This window comes from Monodelphis domestica, chromosome 4 (genome assembly GCF_027887165.1).
Source record: "Monodelphis domestica isolate mMonDom1 chromosome 4, mMonDom1.pri, whole genome shotgun sequence".
Taxonomy (NCBI): domain Eukaryota; kingdom Metazoa; phylum Chordata; class Mammalia; order Didelphimorphia; family Didelphidae; genus Monodelphis; species Monodelphis domestica.
In genome coordinates, this window is record NC_077230.1 from 246,152,297 (window position 1) to 246,173,416 (window position 21,120).

At 34.5% G+C, this 21,120-nt stretch overlaps 1 protein-coding gene across 1 annotated transcript in view; it reads right to left on the minus strand.

The window, feature by feature from the left end:
• The window catches only part of DDX10 (DEAD-box helicase 10), a 370,510-nt gene that overhangs the window by 325,838 nt on the left and 23,552 nt on the right, over nt 1-21,120 (minus strand). Inside the window, exons 4-9 of the mRNA XM_007494873.2 lie at nt 18,525-18,683; nt 16,566-16,686; nt 14,729-14,918; nt 7,609-7,735; nt 6,032-6,194; nt 3,040-3,124 (exon numbers count right to left, since the gene is read on the minus strand). Coding sequence (XP_007494935.2) covers nt 3,040-3,124; nt 6,032-6,194; nt 7,609-7,735; nt 14,729-14,918; nt 16,566-16,686; nt 18,525-18,683 — 845 coding nt within the window. The remainder of the gene's footprint in view (nt 1-3,039; nt 3,125-6,031; nt 6,195-7,608; nt 7,736-14,728; nt 14,919-16,565; nt 16,687-18,524; nt 18,684-21,120) is intronic.

Here is a 21,120-nt window from a genome sequence, read left to right on the forward strand (position 1 = left end):
TAATTGTCTTCCTTCTTCCATGACATACAGGCTGATACTGTATAACAGATAGAAAACACCAGGTAATAATTAAATCATGAAATTTACTGTATTAAGGAAGTTTCAAATTTTTCATTCATATGTCTTTAATTAGTTTTCATTATCATAATTTCACAAAAGCACTTACAAAACACTGCTAGAGAGTATTTGGGGATTTGGTTATACCTATGCATCCTAGGGTATAATGGTAATACTTGTTTACTAAAAACACTAATTTTCCCAATAAGAGAATGATGATTTCCCCAAAAACCTAATTCTTACTTGATCCACATAAAATATAATAACTAAATATTTGAAATAAACAATGCTAAGACAAAATGCATAGTCAACATAATGATTTTTAATTAAGATCCCTCCACTAAATTAATCTTTTTTTTTTAATACAGCGGGTTTCCTAATATGCTATCATCTTACTCCATCCCTTCCAGGCAAAAGAAATTAACAATTTAAGTGAGAAAATCCTAATTATAAATATTAAGAAATTCAAGTTCAAATTTGAAGATGGCCATGGGATAATTTCCATCAATCAAATGGCTTTTTTTTAAGTGAAAAATAATAAGTTTGGAAATGAATAAGAAAATCTGGTTCTAAAAGCTAGAAACATTTTAAAATGACATTACTTGAGAACAAAACATTTTTAAAGGGCAATACAATATAATGGATAGAGAGCTGGCCTTGGGATTAGGAACAGAGGCTCTGTCACATCCTGATGAAGTGAAGGATGTGACTAAGTCATTTAATATTTCAGGGCCTCAGACAACTCTTTAAGACCATAAATGGGAAGAGAAGGGGCTGATCTGTTTTGGTAAGGAGAGTTTCCTCACCTTGAATTCCTTACTTAAAGAAATCACAGAACCAGAACAGTCAAATTCATTATAAACAGGTTAGATTTCATGATCATAAGAATAAAATACTAATCTAATGAGATAAGACATCCTTATATCTCTTTCAATAAATGGTCATCACTACTGTAGCTACTGATGATGTCAAAAGCTTTGAAATAATATGCTATGTAAAAATATGCAAGACACAGGACCATAGATTTAGAACTGGAAGGAACCTGAAATGTCATGAAGTCCAATCCCTTTATTTTATAGTAGTGAATTGCCCAGTCTCAGAGGGAATGAAAGAGGGAGTATTGGAACTCAGGTTCTTTCCTTTGTACCATGCTATCTTTCCTTGTCCACTTAGGCACTACCAAAAAAAAGATTACAATCACCATTCTTTGATGTAGCCTAAAGTCATAGGCAGCATCTATATTCAGTAAAAGTTTGACATGAAAGTCCTCTAAGTAAGATAAAAATGTAAATTAGTAGGAGGGATGCTCAAAAACTGCTGGGGGAATATATAAATAAAAAGTATATATAAGTATCAGTTATTGCAAAGTTCTGGCCTTAGAAAAATTAGAGAAAACCTCGTTATATCATCATATTCCATAGATCTACCAGAAAGTGTTCCATCACCTTTTACATGCCCAAATACCTCATTTAGCCTTTTCAAAATGGAAAGCTTCCTTTGTATCTCTGATGCAACTAATCCCATCTTTCTCCTCTAAAATTTACTATCTATATTTCTTCATGTTTAAGTTTTACAAGGAAAAAAAATTACAATCTCAATAGCAATTAAAAACAATTAGCTAGCCTACACACATTCTAACTGTGTGACCCTGAGCAAGTCACTCAACTCTCATTGCCTAGAACTTAATAGTCTTCTATACACAGTACTGATTCTAAGACAGAAGGTAAGGGTTTAAAAAAAATTAGGAGAAATAAAAATTGTAACACATAATACAGTAAAAATTTAGGAAAATGGGCCCACATTGCTAGTGGTATACTATAAAAGTTTCAACCTTTGTAGGGAATAAAATAGTAATATACAACAAAAGCTACAATTGTTGAAACATTGACTTGATGACTGTTTGGGACAAGTCAGGATATGCTCTACAAAGAAATTGTCCAAAAAGAAAAATGAATGATGGGAGCTATTTATAACATGAATTTATAAAAATGAAAAGATGATGAAGTCAAACATTTCTAGAAAAAAATTTGACAATGGAACAATTTTTTAAATGGCATCTATGCTTGAAAAACCTTATCTAGCCAATGAAAACATTTGTGTACATATACATAGATGAATCTTAAAAATCTCAGTTAATAATCAATAAAAAATGAAGTCTCAGCCATAAAAACAAAACTATAAGGTAGGAGATACTTTCAAATCTGTCTCATATCAAAAGCAAGAAAAGTTGCCAATCTAAATAATCTGAGCTAATAAAGAAAAAAAAAGATGTTCTGATAATCAATGGAATGTTTAAAATACCCCTGAAAAAAGCATCTAGCTCAATAATTCTATGATTTCATTTCCAAATCACCCTAATTCCCTTTACAAGTATCCACTTATAATAAAATTAGTTTGTCCATTCCAAATCATTTATGTTTATTCATTAAAGCAGAAACAATACAGACTTCCATTTTATTTAGTCTACACACATATCAATATAATAAGTATATTTTTAAAAGAATACTTTTTCATTTAGAAATTCACTAAATCTAAATAGTATTTCTTTTAATTTAAGATAAATTATTTAAATATTATTGTGTTCTATGAGCCTTAGCAATGGATCCTGGGCACATATAAGAAGTTTCTATTCTGATAATGGATGTAGGGGGAGAGAGAAGAGGGGAGGGAAAGAAAATGGACATATAACCTGATTCTATAAGATTATGGAATTCCTATCACCTCAACCATTTCCACTAAAGGCTAAAAAGCGAAAACAGAAAATTATAAAGGTAGCAGAGACCTTAGGGAATATCAATTCAAGCAACACAATGACAAACTAGTGATTGCATAATGCTATAGTATCTGGTTTTCTCCACTTTAATTTGGTTGCAAATTTTTGGCTGATCTTTTTAGGACAGCCAGGATAGAGTAGTAAACAACAAGATTTGTTTTATTTTCTAAGCTTATAAACAGCAACAAAGAACTAAGGTGATTACCCACCTAGCTGTTCTGCCAGCTCTATGGATATAGGTGTTGGCATCCTCTGGACAATCAAACTGAAGGACCCAATTCACAGCTGGAAAATCTGTATAAGAAGAAATGTCAAATTTTTTAAAATCACTTTCAAAACTGGCCCCTCCACACAATTTTTATTTAATATGGTGATAGTTAATCAGGACTCAGTCACATATCCAACTAATGGTTATCATCTGCAAACAAGATTAAAATTAAAATGAATTCCAAATGCTAGTGGACAATAAACAGGTCTCCCTTATCTCAATGTAAACTAAAATTAACATTATCTTGGGTTGCTAAATAATAATGGTGTTTTGAACAGAATATAGTTCCACATGACATAAGGAAGGTAGATGCCATATAGGTAATAAAATTCCCTGATGTTTAATGATTAAAATGAATGGGATGTGGCCCACTTCTCAGAGAAACCCAATGAGCAATAAGACTAGCTTCTGAATTTATAAAAAGTATTTATCTGGCTGCTGTGCTTTCCCTTGTCAGAGGGGGATCTACTTTTGACAATGTAAAGTAGGCTTCCTTCAACAATTTATGAATTTTGCCTTAAGACTTTCAGATCAATTTCTATCCCAGGGATAGACTAACGACATGGTTTGTACAATGAAAGGATCTAGATGGATCAAAATTATCTCCATACCTTATGATCTATTCCAAAGAGTAAAATGTGATTTTTGAAGAAATGGACATTAACAAAGAAAAATAAGACTGCTTGTAAAAAAGGAAAGAAAAAAGACCTTTAGCCAAAAACCAGAAGGAAGTACACTTCATTATCATGAACTCAGCTGTTGTGTTCTTGGCCACCATGAAAATGATGACAAAAATTGATTTTTCATATCAAATCATTTTTTGTCCTCATAGTCAAAAAACAAGTCAAACAAGTATTTTAAATGAGCAAGTATTCAGTCCTATATAGAAGCTACAGAGACTCTGGAATTATTCTGATCTCAAAAAACTTACCATCTAATTCAGGAGACAAAATTATAATATATATATGAAATAGTAAACAACAAAGTCAGCACATAACTAAGAAGTAAACAACAAAACAGTACATAACTGAGAGTCTGTGTCACAAACTATACATGCTTTACAAGTTGTCCAACATCATGTGGGACAGTGACAATGAATATTTTAGAGAAAAAGTCATGGAAATAATTTTTTCCTCTTTAAAAATTATCAGACAGCAACAAAATATGATCAAAGAATCATACTAGATGAAAGGTTTCCTAGACATCATGTAATCCTACCCTCCACATGAAGTATAAATTCCCTTGAGAACACCTGCCAAAATACCTTAGTTTAAAGTTTTCCAGTTATGAAAAACTTAGTTTCCAATGATGAAGTTCCCTCTAAAGAACCCATAATGTTTTTTGTATAGTTCAGTTACAAAGTTCTGTCAAAATCTGCCTTCTTAGTTTTCCCCTATAGATTCTAGTTCTGAACTATGGATCCATATCAACTAATGCTAACCCCTCTTTCACATAACAGTGTTTTAAATACCTGAAAGGCAGTGATCAAGTTCCAACTTAAATTGTCTCTTCTTCAAGCTAAGCAAACACAGTCCTTTCAATTATCACTAATGTGAAATGTTTTCAAGCCTCTCCCCTCAACCATATCCTTCTCTAGATATCCTCCAATTTATCAATGTTCCTCAAACTACAGAAACAGAACCAGAGCAACATTTTATTTAATAAAGCAACCCCCAATCACCTTTCAGAACAAGGTATAATGGAAAATACACTGGATTTGGAGTGAAAGAACCCCAGATTCAAATGAATTTACAGTGTGTAACTAAGATATGTCACAATCTTTCTGAGCCTCAATTTCCTCAACTGAAAAATGAAGAGGTTAAAGAAGATGGCCATTTGTCAGGCTTTTTACAATGGGGAATTCTATGTATAGACTATAATGGATGGCTGTGGAGGGACCTTCACAGTGGCTACTGAGGGATCTTCACATTCTCAGATTTAGTGATTAAATGATCTCTATTATCTCCTCTAACTATAACCATCTATGTGGATCTGGAGCCAGGACAAGGCCAAGACCTCAATAATGAAAATAGTCTGCCAAGAAGGAAAAATTGTTGTCACAGAACACATGTAGTAGATCTCATATGCTTTATTCTTTCTCCTTATTTGGCACTTACAGATAACTATCTTGTTATCTGGTTTCTAAGCCACCAAAGAGATTAGAAGATAAGGGCTTAGAAGGTGGAGCACTAATAGTGATAACTGAAAGGCTGGCAGAAAAAGAAGACAAAAAACTACAAAAAGTAGACAGTATAGTAGTACAGAATCGTTCAGTGTGAACAGTTCTACATATTTTAATAGATACCAACAAATTTTTGTTGTTGCACATCCCCAAATACACTTGTAAACTGTATTATAATACAATAACATGTTTGTCATGACACCCCAGAGTCATTTTTTAAAAAGGTTAAATACTCTTTAAACCCTATCATATTATATAAATGTAAGCTCATATTTAGAGGCAATGCAGGAAGAGTAGAAAAAACTCTGGACTAATAGTATCATTGCCACTAACTCACTATATGACTGGGCAAATCATCTGGACTCTCAATCTCATTTTCTTCATAAAATGAGGAAGGTTAATTAAACCAATGATCAGCAAACTAGGGGCTGAATTTGGCCTTTATAATCAGCTATAATTTGCTGACCCTTTATTTAAGTTGAATTATTAGCTCAATTTCAGGATCTGATAGTCTAGGGTTAGCACTGCATAGCACTTGAAGAAGTAAAGTCATGTAAAGAAGCACAAAAAATGGAAATAAAGATCTTATTTACTCATGTTCTGCCTACTGTAAAATCAGAGGGCAGAAAAATCACTCTACTTCAGTTTCCTGCTCATTTAAATTCTATCAATGACAGCTCTTTAAAAATAAGCAGCGAACACTGTCATTCACTATAAGCATGGACCCATTTCCAAACCGAAGGTTACCTACCTAGTCCCCTTGCTGCAATGTCAGTAGCAAAGAGCACTGCAGATTTCTTGCGGACAAACTCATTATAGACTTCCATTCTTCTCATCTGCTGCTGTTTGCCATGAAGAGCGAGGATGGAAATACCTGGTCGTAGCCTACAGAAGACTCGGAACAGATACTGAACCTGTGAGTAGATGAAAGAGTAGTAAACTTGGCACTTCTAGAATGGCAACTAGAAGGTAGGATGGGGAGTAAGAGCTTAGAACTCTACTTACTGAGTATCACCAATTTCATAATCACTAAAACTTCAAATTCACCAACCTAAATTAAAAGCATTTACAAAATAACAAAAGAAAATGTCCCTTCCCATTTAATCTGAAAACCCTGGCTTACACAAGCATAGAAGAAAAAGAAAAAACAAAAACAGAGAAATCCCTGAAAATTTTCCAGGGACCATCTACTAAAAAAATCTTTTAAAAAATGTTGGAAACTGAAACAGGCCTTAAAAACCTAAACATATTTAATAAATTTTAAGATTCTGTAAAGAGGCACTGCTGGGTATCTAAATATCAGATCTAAATAAAGATCTAGCAAATCTTTCTTCTTGGGAATTTTCAAATTCTTCATTTACCATCTCAAAAGTCTATAGCACCATAATGAGAGCTAGAAGCTCTCTACTGTTTAGGAGAAAAGCATCTCACAGTAGGTTGAAGAGTGGAATAAAGAGTAGAATTAGTTCTTTCTTTGAACTAGGAGATTCCACTTAAAATTTCAAGGTAACTATTAAATTTCCAAATCTGCAGGAGCATTTGTATCATAATTCTATCCAACTCTTCCCCCAGATCATTTATTTAAAACCCTTACCTTCTGTATTAAGTTAAGGTTCTAAGGCAAAAAAGCGATAAGGGCTAGGCAATGAGGGTTAAGTGTCTTGCCCAGAGGCACACAGCTAGGAAGTGTCTGAAGCCACATTTGAACTTAGGATTTCTTTTCTCTAGGCCTGGCTCTCTATCCACTGAGCCACCTAGCTTCCCCCAATGTTTTTTCATAATGCTAAATTAGCCAAAATATATTTTTAAATTTACTAAGTCCAAATTAACCCCTGAACATGAGGGTAGATGGGGAAAATACAGAAGTAATATGTGATTCAGATAGAAAATAATTATAACTAATATTTTGTAGGAAATAGGTTTCTTAAAACATTTTCACATTTAAAGTGTGGGATATGAAAATTTATTATTAAAGTAAAATAAAGAAAAAAATAAATAAAAATATGGAATCTTGGTGGATATACAGTGCCAGGCCTGGAGAAAGGAGGTCCTATGTTCAAATTTGACCTCATACACTTCTTAGCTGTGTGACCCTGGGCAAGTCACTTAACCCCCATCGCCTAGCTCTTACAGCTCTTCTGTCTTAGAATTGATACTTAGTAGACAAAAGCCAGAGTTTAAAAACATAAAAATTAATTTTAAAATGGTATAAGCTAAGATAAAAATATCCAAACCTGCATCCCTTAGATGCAATGTTTAAAACAGTTTGGGCTCTTCAAAGATAGAAAGAATACAACAAAGAATGACTTAGAAATGGGGGAAAGGTACCTCTTTACAACTAGCAAAGAACACGATACTCTTCTTTTTCAGATGACTCTTCAGGAAGGAATAAAGCACGCTGATTTTTTGATGCAGCTCACAAATGATATAGTTCTGGTCCAAAGTGGCTGGAGTACTGATTGAATTAAAGAGGGAAATTCCATTTAGCAGCTCCCATAGTATAAAAATCTAGACCTAAGAAACAATCTTTATTCCATTGAAATGGCTCTTTAGCATCTCAAAACAAAATCCTAAAAAAAATAAGCCTCTTGATTCTCACTCCAGGTCTCTGAATGTTCAGAAAAACACCTAGAATGCTGCTTTCTTCTAGGGAATGGGAAAAAAATCTTTAAAATTCTAAATTTTAAACACAAATAAACTGGATTGATAAAAATCAACTGTTCTCAATTCAAAAATGATATTCAAAACCTCTTTCAACCCCAAACTATTATGTTCTTCAAGAAATCACTGATAGGACTATTTGTACTTATGAAAGTATAAAAGGAAACTTGCTGATGCATTCTTTTACTAGAATCCCTTTGGTGTACACAAAAGCTTCAAAAGGTTCTAAATTGCTGTCTTAAATTATTTCATAAACAAAGAATGAATAGAAAACAACTATCTACAATGCTTCCCCTTAAAAGGTTCTTAAATACAAATTTTGTGTACTGTGCTAAATAGATTGTTCATAATAAGTTCTTTACAGAAAAAAAATTTAGTATTAACATTGAGCAGAATCCTCACAGCATCTATTTATTCAAGCTGCTGCCAGTGAGTAGATTTAAAATCATAGTGTACTGAAAGTCATTGTAACCAGTACCTCTCTAGGTTTTCTTATGGAAGCTTGTGGCTGGTAAAGTTTTCTTGAAAAGTCAAATAAGTAATGAAATATAATGTGTGCTTTGGTATCTTATCTGGGATACATATTTGTTACTTTGTTTCATGTCTCCATTATAAGAATAACAGGGAACAGAGATCATACGAACCAAAAATGCAATAATAATGCCAAAATTTTCCATGTTTCCACCACCTTCCAAACTAAAGGTTTTTGAGAACTTCTAATAATCAATATTCAAACATCTGTTAAACATATAAATTAGCACTATGAATGCAAAGGCAAACAGCAAGAGAGACTGATTATGGTTTCCCTTTTTATCCTGGTAGAAACAGAATGAGTTTTTTAAAAAGCCAAAGAGGAAACAAGGAGAAAAGACAAGTAAAGAGCATAAATCACCACTCAAAAAAAATCAAAAATTAATTAGAACATGAGAATTCCAAAGGTTCTCTCCTAACATTGCTGCACACCAAGTATCATAAAAATATATTGTGGGTTAGATAATTATGGCAGAAGAAGACTTTAGACCTTGAAATATTAAGGACTGAAAAGGGGGAAAATACCAGGGCACTATCTGGAGATGGGGAAGACAAAAACTCTAGGACAGCAAGAGGCTGCTTCTAAGTAACCTGACAACACAAGGAATGGTGTGGGAGTAGACCAAAGAAATTGGAAAACACGTCCTTAAAATTTTAACTTATTATTCTTGCTTAACTAGGGACTAAGCTCCATTGGTTCTATTAAAGGTAATGTTATCTACAATGCTGCCAACGTGCTCCAAATTGCTTTCTAAATTTTCGTAGCATGAGGTAAAGCCTCAGTAAAATACATTTGTTTCTGTTTGCAAATAAGAGACAAATTCTGTTCACTAATTAACTGAAAAGAACTTTTTCTGATCATCTACTGAAGAATATTAATCAAATTCATCTCACAATTTCCAGTCCCAGCCCCACCTTCTCTAAAGCAATTTCCAAAATTCCAAGGGTCAATTTAGACAAGTCAGGTTGGACATAAAGGTAAAAGAAGCACATAACTATTCCTAAAGTAGACTATTCATTAAGTTCAGACCTTTAGAGGTCTGATGATTGAAAACATTTCCAAATTGCATCTAGCAGCCTACTGAAGGACCTATAAGAGGAAAGGAGAAAAGTGCACTCTATAGGGTCTCTTAAGTGTTTACAAGAACCCAAAAACCAGAGATATGAGCTAAAATAGAAGAACCTTGGGGAGCAAATGAAAAAGTTCCTCCAGGTCAGAAACCTTAGGACCTGGATACTTTGTGAGGTACTCAGGACATAGTACAAGACAGTGGCTATTGAAATTCTTACAGCAAGATAATACCACTTTAAGCAAAATTTGCATAGAACTATAGGAGTTGAATATTTTAAATGACTTTAAAAAAATCTAATGGTTACAAATAACACAAAGTATGTGTTAAGAATATACAAACAAAACACAAAACCAAAAAATATATATATATACACAAACATTTGCAGATCAACTTTATTCCAAATTTAACAAAATTACAAACAACTTCAAGAAATGGGGTATAATTGCCATAAATGTTTTATATAAAGATCAGATTATAAACTATAGTTTTATCTAAAATCTATATTATAAGAAATTGGAACCCTCTTAAAATGGGTATTACTTTTTAGTATACACTCCTTTTCCTTTCAGAAAGATCTTATTTTGGAGAAAGGACTTATATGCAAGAGGATCCTATTTTCTAAACTAATATAATAATTAGTAACAAAACTGATTTATCCATTATTTTTCAACAAGTATTTATTAAAATCCAATTATGTTCCATACACTGTACTAAGCCCTTGGGACACAAAGAGAAAATTAAACAGAGTGTTAATGCCAGTTATCCCAGTCCATTCCCCTCCCAAAAATAAAGAATCTCATGTGATCCAGAAAGTTGGGAACATGTATTATGATTGCCTCTTAGACACTGGAGCTTCCAGGTCAGTTTTGGCGAATAAAAATGAATCTGACTGAAATCCTATTGGCTCTTTGAATGCAGTAGTGGTGTCAGGAGTACTTCCAACAGTCCCAAAGCTTTCTCCTAGAATGGTGTCTGTGGGAACCCTCTCAGGATTTGATCCTTGAACTAATTTCTTCAATATCTGTTTCACTGTCAAAGTCTCTCTTTGACACTTCTGATTTGTTTCTTCAACCATTTTTATTTTACTCAATTATTTATAGTATTGCAATACATCTTTGATCTTACTGATATCAATACTCAGTTAATCTATAAGTATTTATTAAGCACCTATTATGTACCAGGTACTATGCTAAGTGCAAAAGATTCAAAAAGAAATAAAAGATAATCCCTGCCCTCAAGGAGCTCACAATCTAATGGGAATTCCCTCTGACAGTGCAGATCACATGCCCCACCATCACCTTTTGACCCTGTACAATTCTTGTCCAGGTCTTCAATAAAGGACCTACCCAGAATGATGGAGAGATTCCTCTAGGTCTTTTAATATTCCAGAGGAAATGGTACAGCACTCAGGATGTCTAAAGTCAGATAACTTTAGCTCTAGCTAAGAATATATTTATTTAGTTTGTCCTAACCTCCCTACTAAAGGTAAAAGGGAATCAGCTTACAGTTCATCTTGGTCTCTCTTCTCTTCCCACCTCATAGTGCCCTAATTGTTGACAAGTAACTATAATAATGCATTACTGAATGGTAAAGCATTTAACATTGTCTCTTACTCATCTTCATATATTCATATAAGAATAACATTTTATTCATCTTTATACTACCTGTCATGCCAAACACTGAGCCTTATACCCTTGAGTCAATGCCACAAATATTTACTAACTAAACACTTACAAGGCACTACAGAGTAGAAACTCAAATAAGTAAATGAATTGTTTCATATTTGGACCAGGAGGTTACAAATAGCTCATCCGAGACTACTGGGTCTCAGGAGCAAGGCAGAACTGACTCCAAGGACAACAGAGAACAAAGTGGTAAGGAATACAAATTGGGTTTAAGGCAAGATCAATCATACAATACAAACATAATGCTGCCATCCAGGAGTCTTAAACTATACTTAAATTCACAAAAATATTATACAAGTCAATACAAGGCTAAATTTTACAAAAGGATTTGTTTTGCCTGTTCTTTTAGAAAGCAGGTGGTAAAATGAATCAAATGCTGAACTTAAAGAGTCATCATAGTTCTCCTTAAATTTCAGTCTTTGATTTTCTTTTCTTCTCACTACACTTTCTCCCATGATTATTTCACTCATTCCTACAACTTCTACTCTCATCTCTACACAGATGAGTCCTAAATCTATAAATCTAACTCTGATCCTCCCTCTATTTTTCAGAACTTCTATTTCTATCTAGATGGCATCTAAAATGCAATAATTCCAAAATAAAGTTCATCATTTAACTACCTTTTCACTAATGTTAATCCTCATTTTCATTTTCCTATTGTTCTCAATGGTACCACCATTTACCAAGATATTCATATTCAAAACTTTGAAATTCTTTCATGTTTACCTTTTTTCTTATACCTCACATGTAATCTTTTCTTAGATTCTATTAATTCTGTCTCCACAATACTATACCCATTCATCTCTTTCCTTCTATTCCCACTGCCACCCCACTAGTATAGTTATCATTCAGCTGGACTGGAAAGCATTCAACTGCCTCAATATTCTCCTTTCCTTTCAATCAATGTTCTACACAACTGACAAATTCAATTTACATTTAAAAAATTTAATGGTGGCATTCCTCTGCTAAAAGTCTTTTTTAATGGTTCAATACTATATACAAAATAAAATTTTAGCTCCTTGGCCTGGAATCCAAGATCTTCCACAATCTGGTAAAGAGGACGTTTATCATAGACAAAAGATGTGTATCATCTTAGGCCTTGTATCACAGTTTTTATGAATACTGGATGTTCGTTAGACAAGATGTTAGGTGATCTTGCTCTGTGCAGCATAAAGGACAGAACTAAAAGTAAGAATAAGCAGCTGGAGAGGGGCACATTTAGATTAGGGGCAATGTAAAACTTCCTAAATGTTGGAGATATCCAAAAAGTAGTAAAGTAGAATAGATTATCTCAAGAGGTATTAATTCTCCATCACTGGAAGCCTTCATTCAAAGTTTGAATGCTATACCAATATGGATGCTTTTTGTTCATAAATGGTTTGAACTAGATGGCCTCTGAGTTTTCTTGCACCTATAATAAGATTCTCTGATACTATTATAAGTTTTCCATACTACTCTCCTAAATATAGTCTAATTTCCAAGCAGGTCTCCTGCACAACCTGAATGACTTTAATCCACTTCAATGTTTTGCTCACAAAATAACCCCAAACATGGAGAGCACTTTGCTCCAAGCTCTGCTACTTAAAATTCTATATAACCTATCAGTCAACATAAAGATCATACTTATGAAGCCTTTCTCAGTCTCCCTCTTACATTCAAACTAATAATAATCCTTCACGAAGACAACAGAGTTCTTAGGTTATATCTTTTTTGTGCAAGGGTTTATGTCATACTTCCTCCTATACCATAGGAACTCCAGAAGAGAAGAGACCATATGCATGTACCATTTTACCTTCATATATTCCCAAATATCCCAAGCATAGTAAGTTACTTAATTTCTTTCAAATGAGTAACAGGCTTTTTCACTTATCAGCTATATAACCTTAGGCAAGTCAGTAAACCTCTAGACTAGTGATGGCAAATCTTTTAAAGACCAAGTACCCAAACTGCAATGCTCATGCTTCATGTGAGCCGCCCTTTTACCCCAGACAGGGGAGGGAGAAAGCATTCCCATTGGGCTGCTAGGCAGAGGGGCAAATGATGGGAGAAATGTCCTCAGGCACACGTGGAGAGGGGAAGGCAGCAGCCCCCTCTGGCAAACATGTCACAGATTGATCAACATGGCTCTAGACTCTCAATTTTTCTCATAAGTTAAATGGGAATAATAATGTCTGCACTATTTACTCCACGAGATTATTATATAAATAGTCTAAGAATATCTTTACAGAATTTTAAAACACTACTAATGTCTAAAAAATAGGAAAGATCACAGAAATTAGCTTGAAAGAATCATATACTGCTCTAAAATTCACTGACATAGACTCAAAGTTGATAAAGGAATAACAAACATCCTAGAAAGAACCTTATACTTTAATTTGGAAGCAACTGAAAAAAAAATTTTTTTAACCAGTTTTTCCTCTTAAACAGTGCAAATCATATTCTGTACCGTGATGAATGACTCAAAACACTATGATTCTAGAACAAGAAGCATTCCTCTTATTTCTAGCTCAAGAAAAAAATCAAATGAAAAGGTTCCCCAACCACTAAAGAACACATTCCATTTAATAGATAATAGAGTTCAATTTTCCAGTTTTTCTTGGAATCATAAATCTGTCTTTTAAAAAAAAATTACTCTTTGTGTTCTGATGCTCTAATAAGGAAGCAATAAGGTGCAATATAAAGAAAGCTGAATTTGGGAATCTGACAAACATTACTAAAATTACTCATATGACTGAAAATGAGAGTTAGCCTATCTAGGTGTCATTTTTCTCATCTGTAAAATAACCAAGAAGTATCTCAATGTGTAACACAAGGGAAGTGGTTAATAAATGCTTTTTAATTCATTCATTCATTCAAGCTCTAATTTTATGATCCAATTATCTTTTTACCACAATTCAATAACAATTCTATTCCCCTAACGTATAAACACAAACAAACACAACCCAATTCCAGATTTCTAACTCTGGGAGTGAAATTTTTCTTCTCCTATGTGTTCAAATGGAGGAAAACATGGAAAATTCAATGGAGAAAAACATGGAAAATTCTATTCAGAAATGCCTTATGAGAAAAGGTGCTATTTAAGTGTTCTTGCAGCCTTATGTTCAATGGTTTTCTCTAAATATGAATGAGTTTTATCACATCTTACTATGCTTTGCCCCACTAAAAACAACAAAAACTGTATTTCTAGATAGAAAAGAGAGGCTAGGGGTGGCTCAGTGACTGTATTGGTACAGGGAATTCCTAGGTGAAGAAACTTTTGTCAATAAAGGTTGGCACTTCTAACTTAGAATCAAAGAGTTGCTTAGAATACTGCCAAGTTAAAAGGCAGTTATGTGGCAGAAGCAGCACCTGAACCCAGGTCTTCCTGGATCCAAAGCCAGCTCTGTGGCTTCCTGACACCCTGAGAAAATAATCTATGGAGAACTCAAAATTACCTAGGTGATATAAAGAGAAGGTCTCTGAGTCAATCACATTATAGGCTTAATATAAATTACCTACCTATATTTTGCCTTTTCATGGACCCAAACATAAGCAGGGTCCTTCAAGCTTAGACGTGCAAGGTCCTTCACAGACTTGGTCTGTGTTGCTGAGAAAAGCAAAGTCTGACGTTTCTTGGGAAGGTTTTCTATAATGGCATTCATTGTGTCAGCAAAACCCATGTCCAGGATTCGGTCAGCTTCATCAAGTACTAAAAGAATAATGTGAAGAATATTACCCAAGTAGAAAAGGAACATAAAATTTTTTATTTGACTTTCTAAAACTTTTTAACTACCTGTTAAGTTTTTTGCATTCTTTTAATTAGAATCTATCAATAAACAGGCTCATCTTATATAACTAAAAGCAATTATACTGTTCTTGACAAAGTCTTAATGACTCTGAGGTTTATATGTATTCACAAAACAGTAATTTAGAAACTCATTTTAAAGTTTTGCTTTAATTCAACAAATACAAAAATTTCTACAATTAAAAATCTATATAGACTTGAAGAGTCTACATTCGTTATCTCTATAAACTGCAGCAAGAGAACGTAAAAGTTGCTAGAATGATGGACAGGGATTGAGACTTAGAATCGATCCTAAGCTGGTTGGGTCAGAGTTCCAAGGAACAGTTTACCAACTGATGCAGTCTGGATCTGAAAGGTGAAGAAGGAAGTGGTGTAGCTGAAACTTCTTGAAAATATATCTATCAAGCAACTGGCCTTTGAGGATCAACTGGCTGAGATTAAGAGGAAATCAGTCTCCGATTTTCTGGTGGACAAATGGACTGGTAGAAGACTCCTACTGTGACAGAGGCTGGCACATAAGAAAAGTGCCAGGCTGAAGAGTGTGTGAAATTGGTCACCTCGACAGCGGAGGGGCCCCAGGAGTTTGGAATCTGGAGGAGAAGACTCTGGCTGGTAGAGGAGTTGGGCTCTCTCGGTCTTGAGAAGCCAAAGACAGAAGGTGGGAAAAAGACTTTCTCCCAAGGGTTACCCACTTTTCCTGCTGGTGACTGGAAATCTTTCCCCTCAACACTTCCCAATTGAAGGGACTTTCTGAAAAGAAACCTGATCAGACTTTACCTCAGCTCCTGTTGCCCAGGGGTGAGTCAATCTGACTTTCTCTCAGGGGGCTCCTGTGCCAAGCTTGAGTTCCCCCCAAACTTGAGGAGGGAGGAAAAGGGTTTTAGATAGAGACAGGGACTCCCTTTTCCCCAGTTCCCTTTCCCATCCTTCCATTAGTTATTCCTTTGTATTACCTTGATTGAGTTGAGCTAAGTAAGTGTGAGTGAACAGATCAAGGGGAGACCCATTGGTCTCCAGTAGTGGAGGGGGGACAAGAGAGAATTGGAGAGATCAGCTTTAGCTAAGGAGAGAAGGCAGAAGGGGGAAAATCTTTAAACACCCTTTCCTCTCTCTGAGTCAACCCTAAACATCAGCTGTCTCCCCTGAACCTCACTTTGAGAAGGGAGGTTCTCCTCTCTTTCCCCCTCTCTATACTGAAAGACTGATCCCCTCTAATACAAATTAACCCCCCTTATAATACACTACCTTGCTGAGACCATCTGAGGACACCACAGCTTAAATTCCTGATATATGACCAACCATTGACTCTGTGTGTGTGAGAATTCTGGGTTTACTTTGGGATTTATTCTTAATAGACTTTAGTTAAGATAGTTAGACAGTATAAGCATAAATAATTAAATATAGTGGGTAAAAGTGAGATGCTACCCTTCCCCCTTATTCCTTTTCCAACAACTTTCCCTTCTCTGTTAATAAATTTATTTTATTTATTAATGATTCTTCCCTTGTGTAAAACCTTTTCCCCTTTCCTAAAATCACAATAACAAAACTCACCCAACATTTGGAGATTGGTCGCATGAAAATATGTGGTTTCATCCATGTGTTGAAGAAGTCGCCCAGGCGTGCAAATTAGTATATTTATTTGATTGATCCTCTCAGATTCATGCTTTAGATCCTGAAAATAGTTATTTCTTTGAGTTACACCTTCAATTCACTCAAAATTGCCTTGTGTTCTCAGGTAACAAGCAGTCAATGAATGGCATTTTATCATCACAATCTGAATGCTCTAGAAACACACCCATAATTTTTCTTCTCTTTTCTCTTTCTGCAGTAGTAGAGTTAAGTAAACAGAACCACGAAGACAAGTTATACAATTACAACCACAACTAGAAAAAAACTTAAGAACTCTGAGCAATGCAAAAACCAACCATGATTTCAGGGAACAGAAAGGTGATAGACTCCAAGGTGCAGAGATATATAATTAGACTTGATCTTTTTTTTTTTTGCTTGACTATGGAATTTATTTTGCTTGACAATGCATATTTACAACAAGAGTATTAGTTGTGAGGGTTGAAATGGGTGGTGGGAAGGAAATAAATGCTTATTAATTGAAAATGAATTTTCATCTATTTCTACAATATTCTCACACTCCCTGTTGAATAAGCACTAAGCCTCTTGTTGGATATCTAGAGAAGCGTTGAATTCAAATAGAAATTAATCTCTATAGGCAGAATATTTTTAGAAAGCCACAAACTAACATTACATATGCTGTCTTATATTTTAATTTATTTTGTTAAATATTTGCCAATTACATTTTAATCTGTTTCAAGCTGCCCTGCACCATCTCCAAAGTAAACTCTACAATTCTGAAGGAGCTTGAATTTGATACCTTTGACCTAAAGAATGCAAGGTCTACCTTTGGTTTTAACCATATCCAAAGTTTTAGAATATCAAGCAGATATTCAAAAGTCTTATCCCTCCTGTTGTGTCTATTAGAAGAGGCTAACTATAACTATTCTATTGGTCAGAGTTATGAGATTTGTTAGGTTTTCTTAACCATCACTACAATTTTGAACACCTTTGTGAAAAGGAAATTTGGAGTTTAAAATCTTGGAAATTATCCCCTTTCCAAAGTATTAGTCATATCAGTGCTGATTTTGATGAGGAAAAAAAGAACAATAGTTTCTAAATTATTCCCTTTATACTTCCAATGTATATACACAACCTACAAAAATGAAAGACTATATTCCACACATTTATTATAGAGTGATTCGCAACAAGCACACACAAAAAACCCTAGCAAGGTAATATAGGCACCAGAGAGAACCAAAATGTCTAGAAACAATTTCTGTAAATCTCTTCGCTTTCTTAAATTTGAGCAATAAACAAATTCTCTTCCATTGAATTCTGTTTTATACATTAGTTTTGTGATACTATCAAAACAAAAAGTTCCCTTTTGCATTTCCCAACAGACTCTTTTTAATACTGAAGAATATGGAGGCTAGAATAGCAATAATAGCATTATACTAATACTGTAGTGCCCTTCATGTATGAAGATGACACTACTGACCCACCACTAAATTAAGTATGTATTTAGAATAATTTTATAGCAAAAGGAATGAAACCACACTGTTCTTTCCATATTCTTACCAGATTCCCTTCATTCCCAGTGGCACACACTTCTGAAATTAATGACTGTCATCTCTAATCATGGAAAAGGGCAAAGCTAACTGGCCCACCTGAGGATCGGAATCATGACTTAGACCTCATTAGCACCATGCTGTAACCAACAAAGCTAAGTAGTCAGAAGATCAATATGTGAAAAATATTTAGGGACCAAGACCTACAACATATGTACATTTACAAAAGCCTCATTAATTCTCAGTTTACTTCTCTTTTTCCTTCTCAGACTCTCCTTTTCTGTCTCCATGAAATTCAAATTAGTATTTAATCAACCTATACTCATATAGAAGAGAAATAAATAGGGATCAAAAAAAGTATAAAAAGACAGACCTTTCCACCAATAATGAGTCCAGCTGAAAAGTCATGGTTCTTGCCCACTTTTCGCAGCACCTCAAAAGTCTGATATGCCAACTCTCTAGTAGGTGATATTATCAAAACACCTAATCCATCTGCTGACGTCCACTGTAGACGATATAATGTTTCAAGAACCTAAAAACAGAAAATAAACTTAATTTTTAAAGTAACAAAAATTTCAACAAATGAGAAAAAAATGAAAGTAAATATCAACACCAAATATCCCAAAATGTGACTTATGACAAAGGTATAACATGCAACTATCCAAAATTCCTTAGTGTAGTCTAACTAGATTAAATGAAATTGGGAAATATTAACAAAATACATAAAAATAAAATAAAATATAGACAATATTACATTTCAAAACTAAATCGACATTTGGATCAAAGGGATCATGTTGCACAGATTGGTAATCTCTGTTTCTATTAGAGTGTGACATCACTGTCTTACACTATATATCATAATAAGTTACAAAGAAATATTAAATAAAGCCACATCATAAAAAAAGGGGAAATCTTTACAATTACAAGGGGGAAATCCTACCAAAACAAAAGAATGAGGTGATTATAAAAGAGAAAAAGCTCATTTTGATTACATAAAATTTTTAAATTCTTGAACAAAATCAATGATGCTACAATACAAACAGAAATTGTAACGTGGGGAAAGGTCATCTAATATCTTTGACAAATACTTACTATCAGATATGTAGGAAATTGACACAAATATATTAAGACTAAGAGCCATACCCCAACAGATAAATGGTCTATGAGAGGAAAAGAACTCTATAGGGAAAAAATGCAAACTTCCAACAACCACATATAATGCTCCAAAGAAATAATAATTAGAGAAAATGAAAATCAAGAATATTCTAAGGAGTCTGACATCAGACTGAAATATACTATATTTCACTTTCTTCTTTCTTTTTTAATATGAGATCTCTTCCACAAAATGACTTATATGGAAAATGTTTTACATGATTGCACATGTAAAGTCTTTATCAAACATGCTTATGGTCTGGGGGGAGGGGGAAAGAAAGGAAGAAGGGAAGGACAGAGGGAGGGAATCTGAAACTCAAAAAAAATTTTAATGATTGTTAAAAAATTGTTTGTACATTTAATTGAGGAAAAATTGAAGGATTTTTTAAAAAAGAAATTGACAGACTAAAAAAATAGTATTACAAACCTTTGCCTCATACTCAGCAAAGGGGCAAATTTGACAAAAGCTGGAAAAAATAAATTTTTAAAAGATTGGGGAAAAATAGTTAAAATATTACAAGAGGTGGTTCAGATATAAAAATGGGGTCCAATTGTTTTAGAAAATCAATGGAAATTATGTTAGAAAAATTCAATTCAATTATTATTACTAGCTTTTGATCCAGAAACTCTTCTTTTACTGCTACTGCTACTGCTACTGCTACTGCTACTGCTACTGCTACTGCTACTGCTACTGCTACTGCTACTGCTACTGCTACTACTAATTACTACTACCACCACTACTACTACTACTATATATTTAAAAGAAAAAAGGACAGGAGGCGAAGTCAAGCTGGTGGCATAGAGGCAGCGAAAGTTCAGACCTATGAAAACCCTTCCTTACCAATTAAAAACCAAATGCTCCTAGGGGGCTGAAAACTAAACTTAACAACAGGACAGAGTCAAGAAACCCTCCTGCTGGACTCAACTTAAAAAGTAAGCCTCCCAAAAGCCTGAATTCAAAAACACTCCAGTTTAAGGGGAAGGAAGAAGGAAGGTCCCAGAATCCCTCCCCCACCTACAGCACAGAAATCTCTGGACAGGCAAAGGTGCTAGTCTGGAAGGAGCACCTTGCCAGCAAAGCTATGCCAGGCTCAGGGCTTTGAACACAGGCAGTGAGGAAACAGCTGGAGATGAAGCTCAGAGCAGGCAGCCTAGTCCCAGCCAAGACACTCCATATTGCACTCCACCTTCCCGAGGTTTTAGCCTCAGGGCACATCCAGCTCAGCAAGTCCAACTCCACTAGGTTTAACCTTATCAAGCCTTCAGAGGGCAGGGAAGCTCAAGCTCCAACACCCCTCCCCCACAGACTGCTCTAAGAGCTTTGCTGACTAAGCTTCAAGGGTGAAGGTTGACAGAAAAGCCCAAACCCACAAAACCAGCACATAATGAGAGGAACAAGACTACAGGCAACTATGGGGGGCGGGGAGGGGGGGGTAAGAAGAAAGGGCAAATATGAGCAAAAAACAGAAAAAGGAAAAAAAATTACGATCGACAGTTTCTATCCAGGCAATGATCAAAGAGCAAATGTAACAGAGGAAGATCAAGGAACACCAAGCAAAAATACAGAAACCCCAGCAAGTTGGACACAGGCTTTGGAAAAACTCAAAACACAATTCAAAACACAATAAGAGAAGCTGAATACAATTGGGAAAAGAACTTAAAAAGCAAAATATATGATCTGGAAACAGAAAATAGTGACTTGAAAGCTAAAATTAATCAGCTTGAAAATGAGGTAAAGGAGATAAAAGATCAGAAGGAGAAGAATGACCAAAAATCCAGAGATGAAATTTAGTCATTAAAAACCAGAATACAACAAT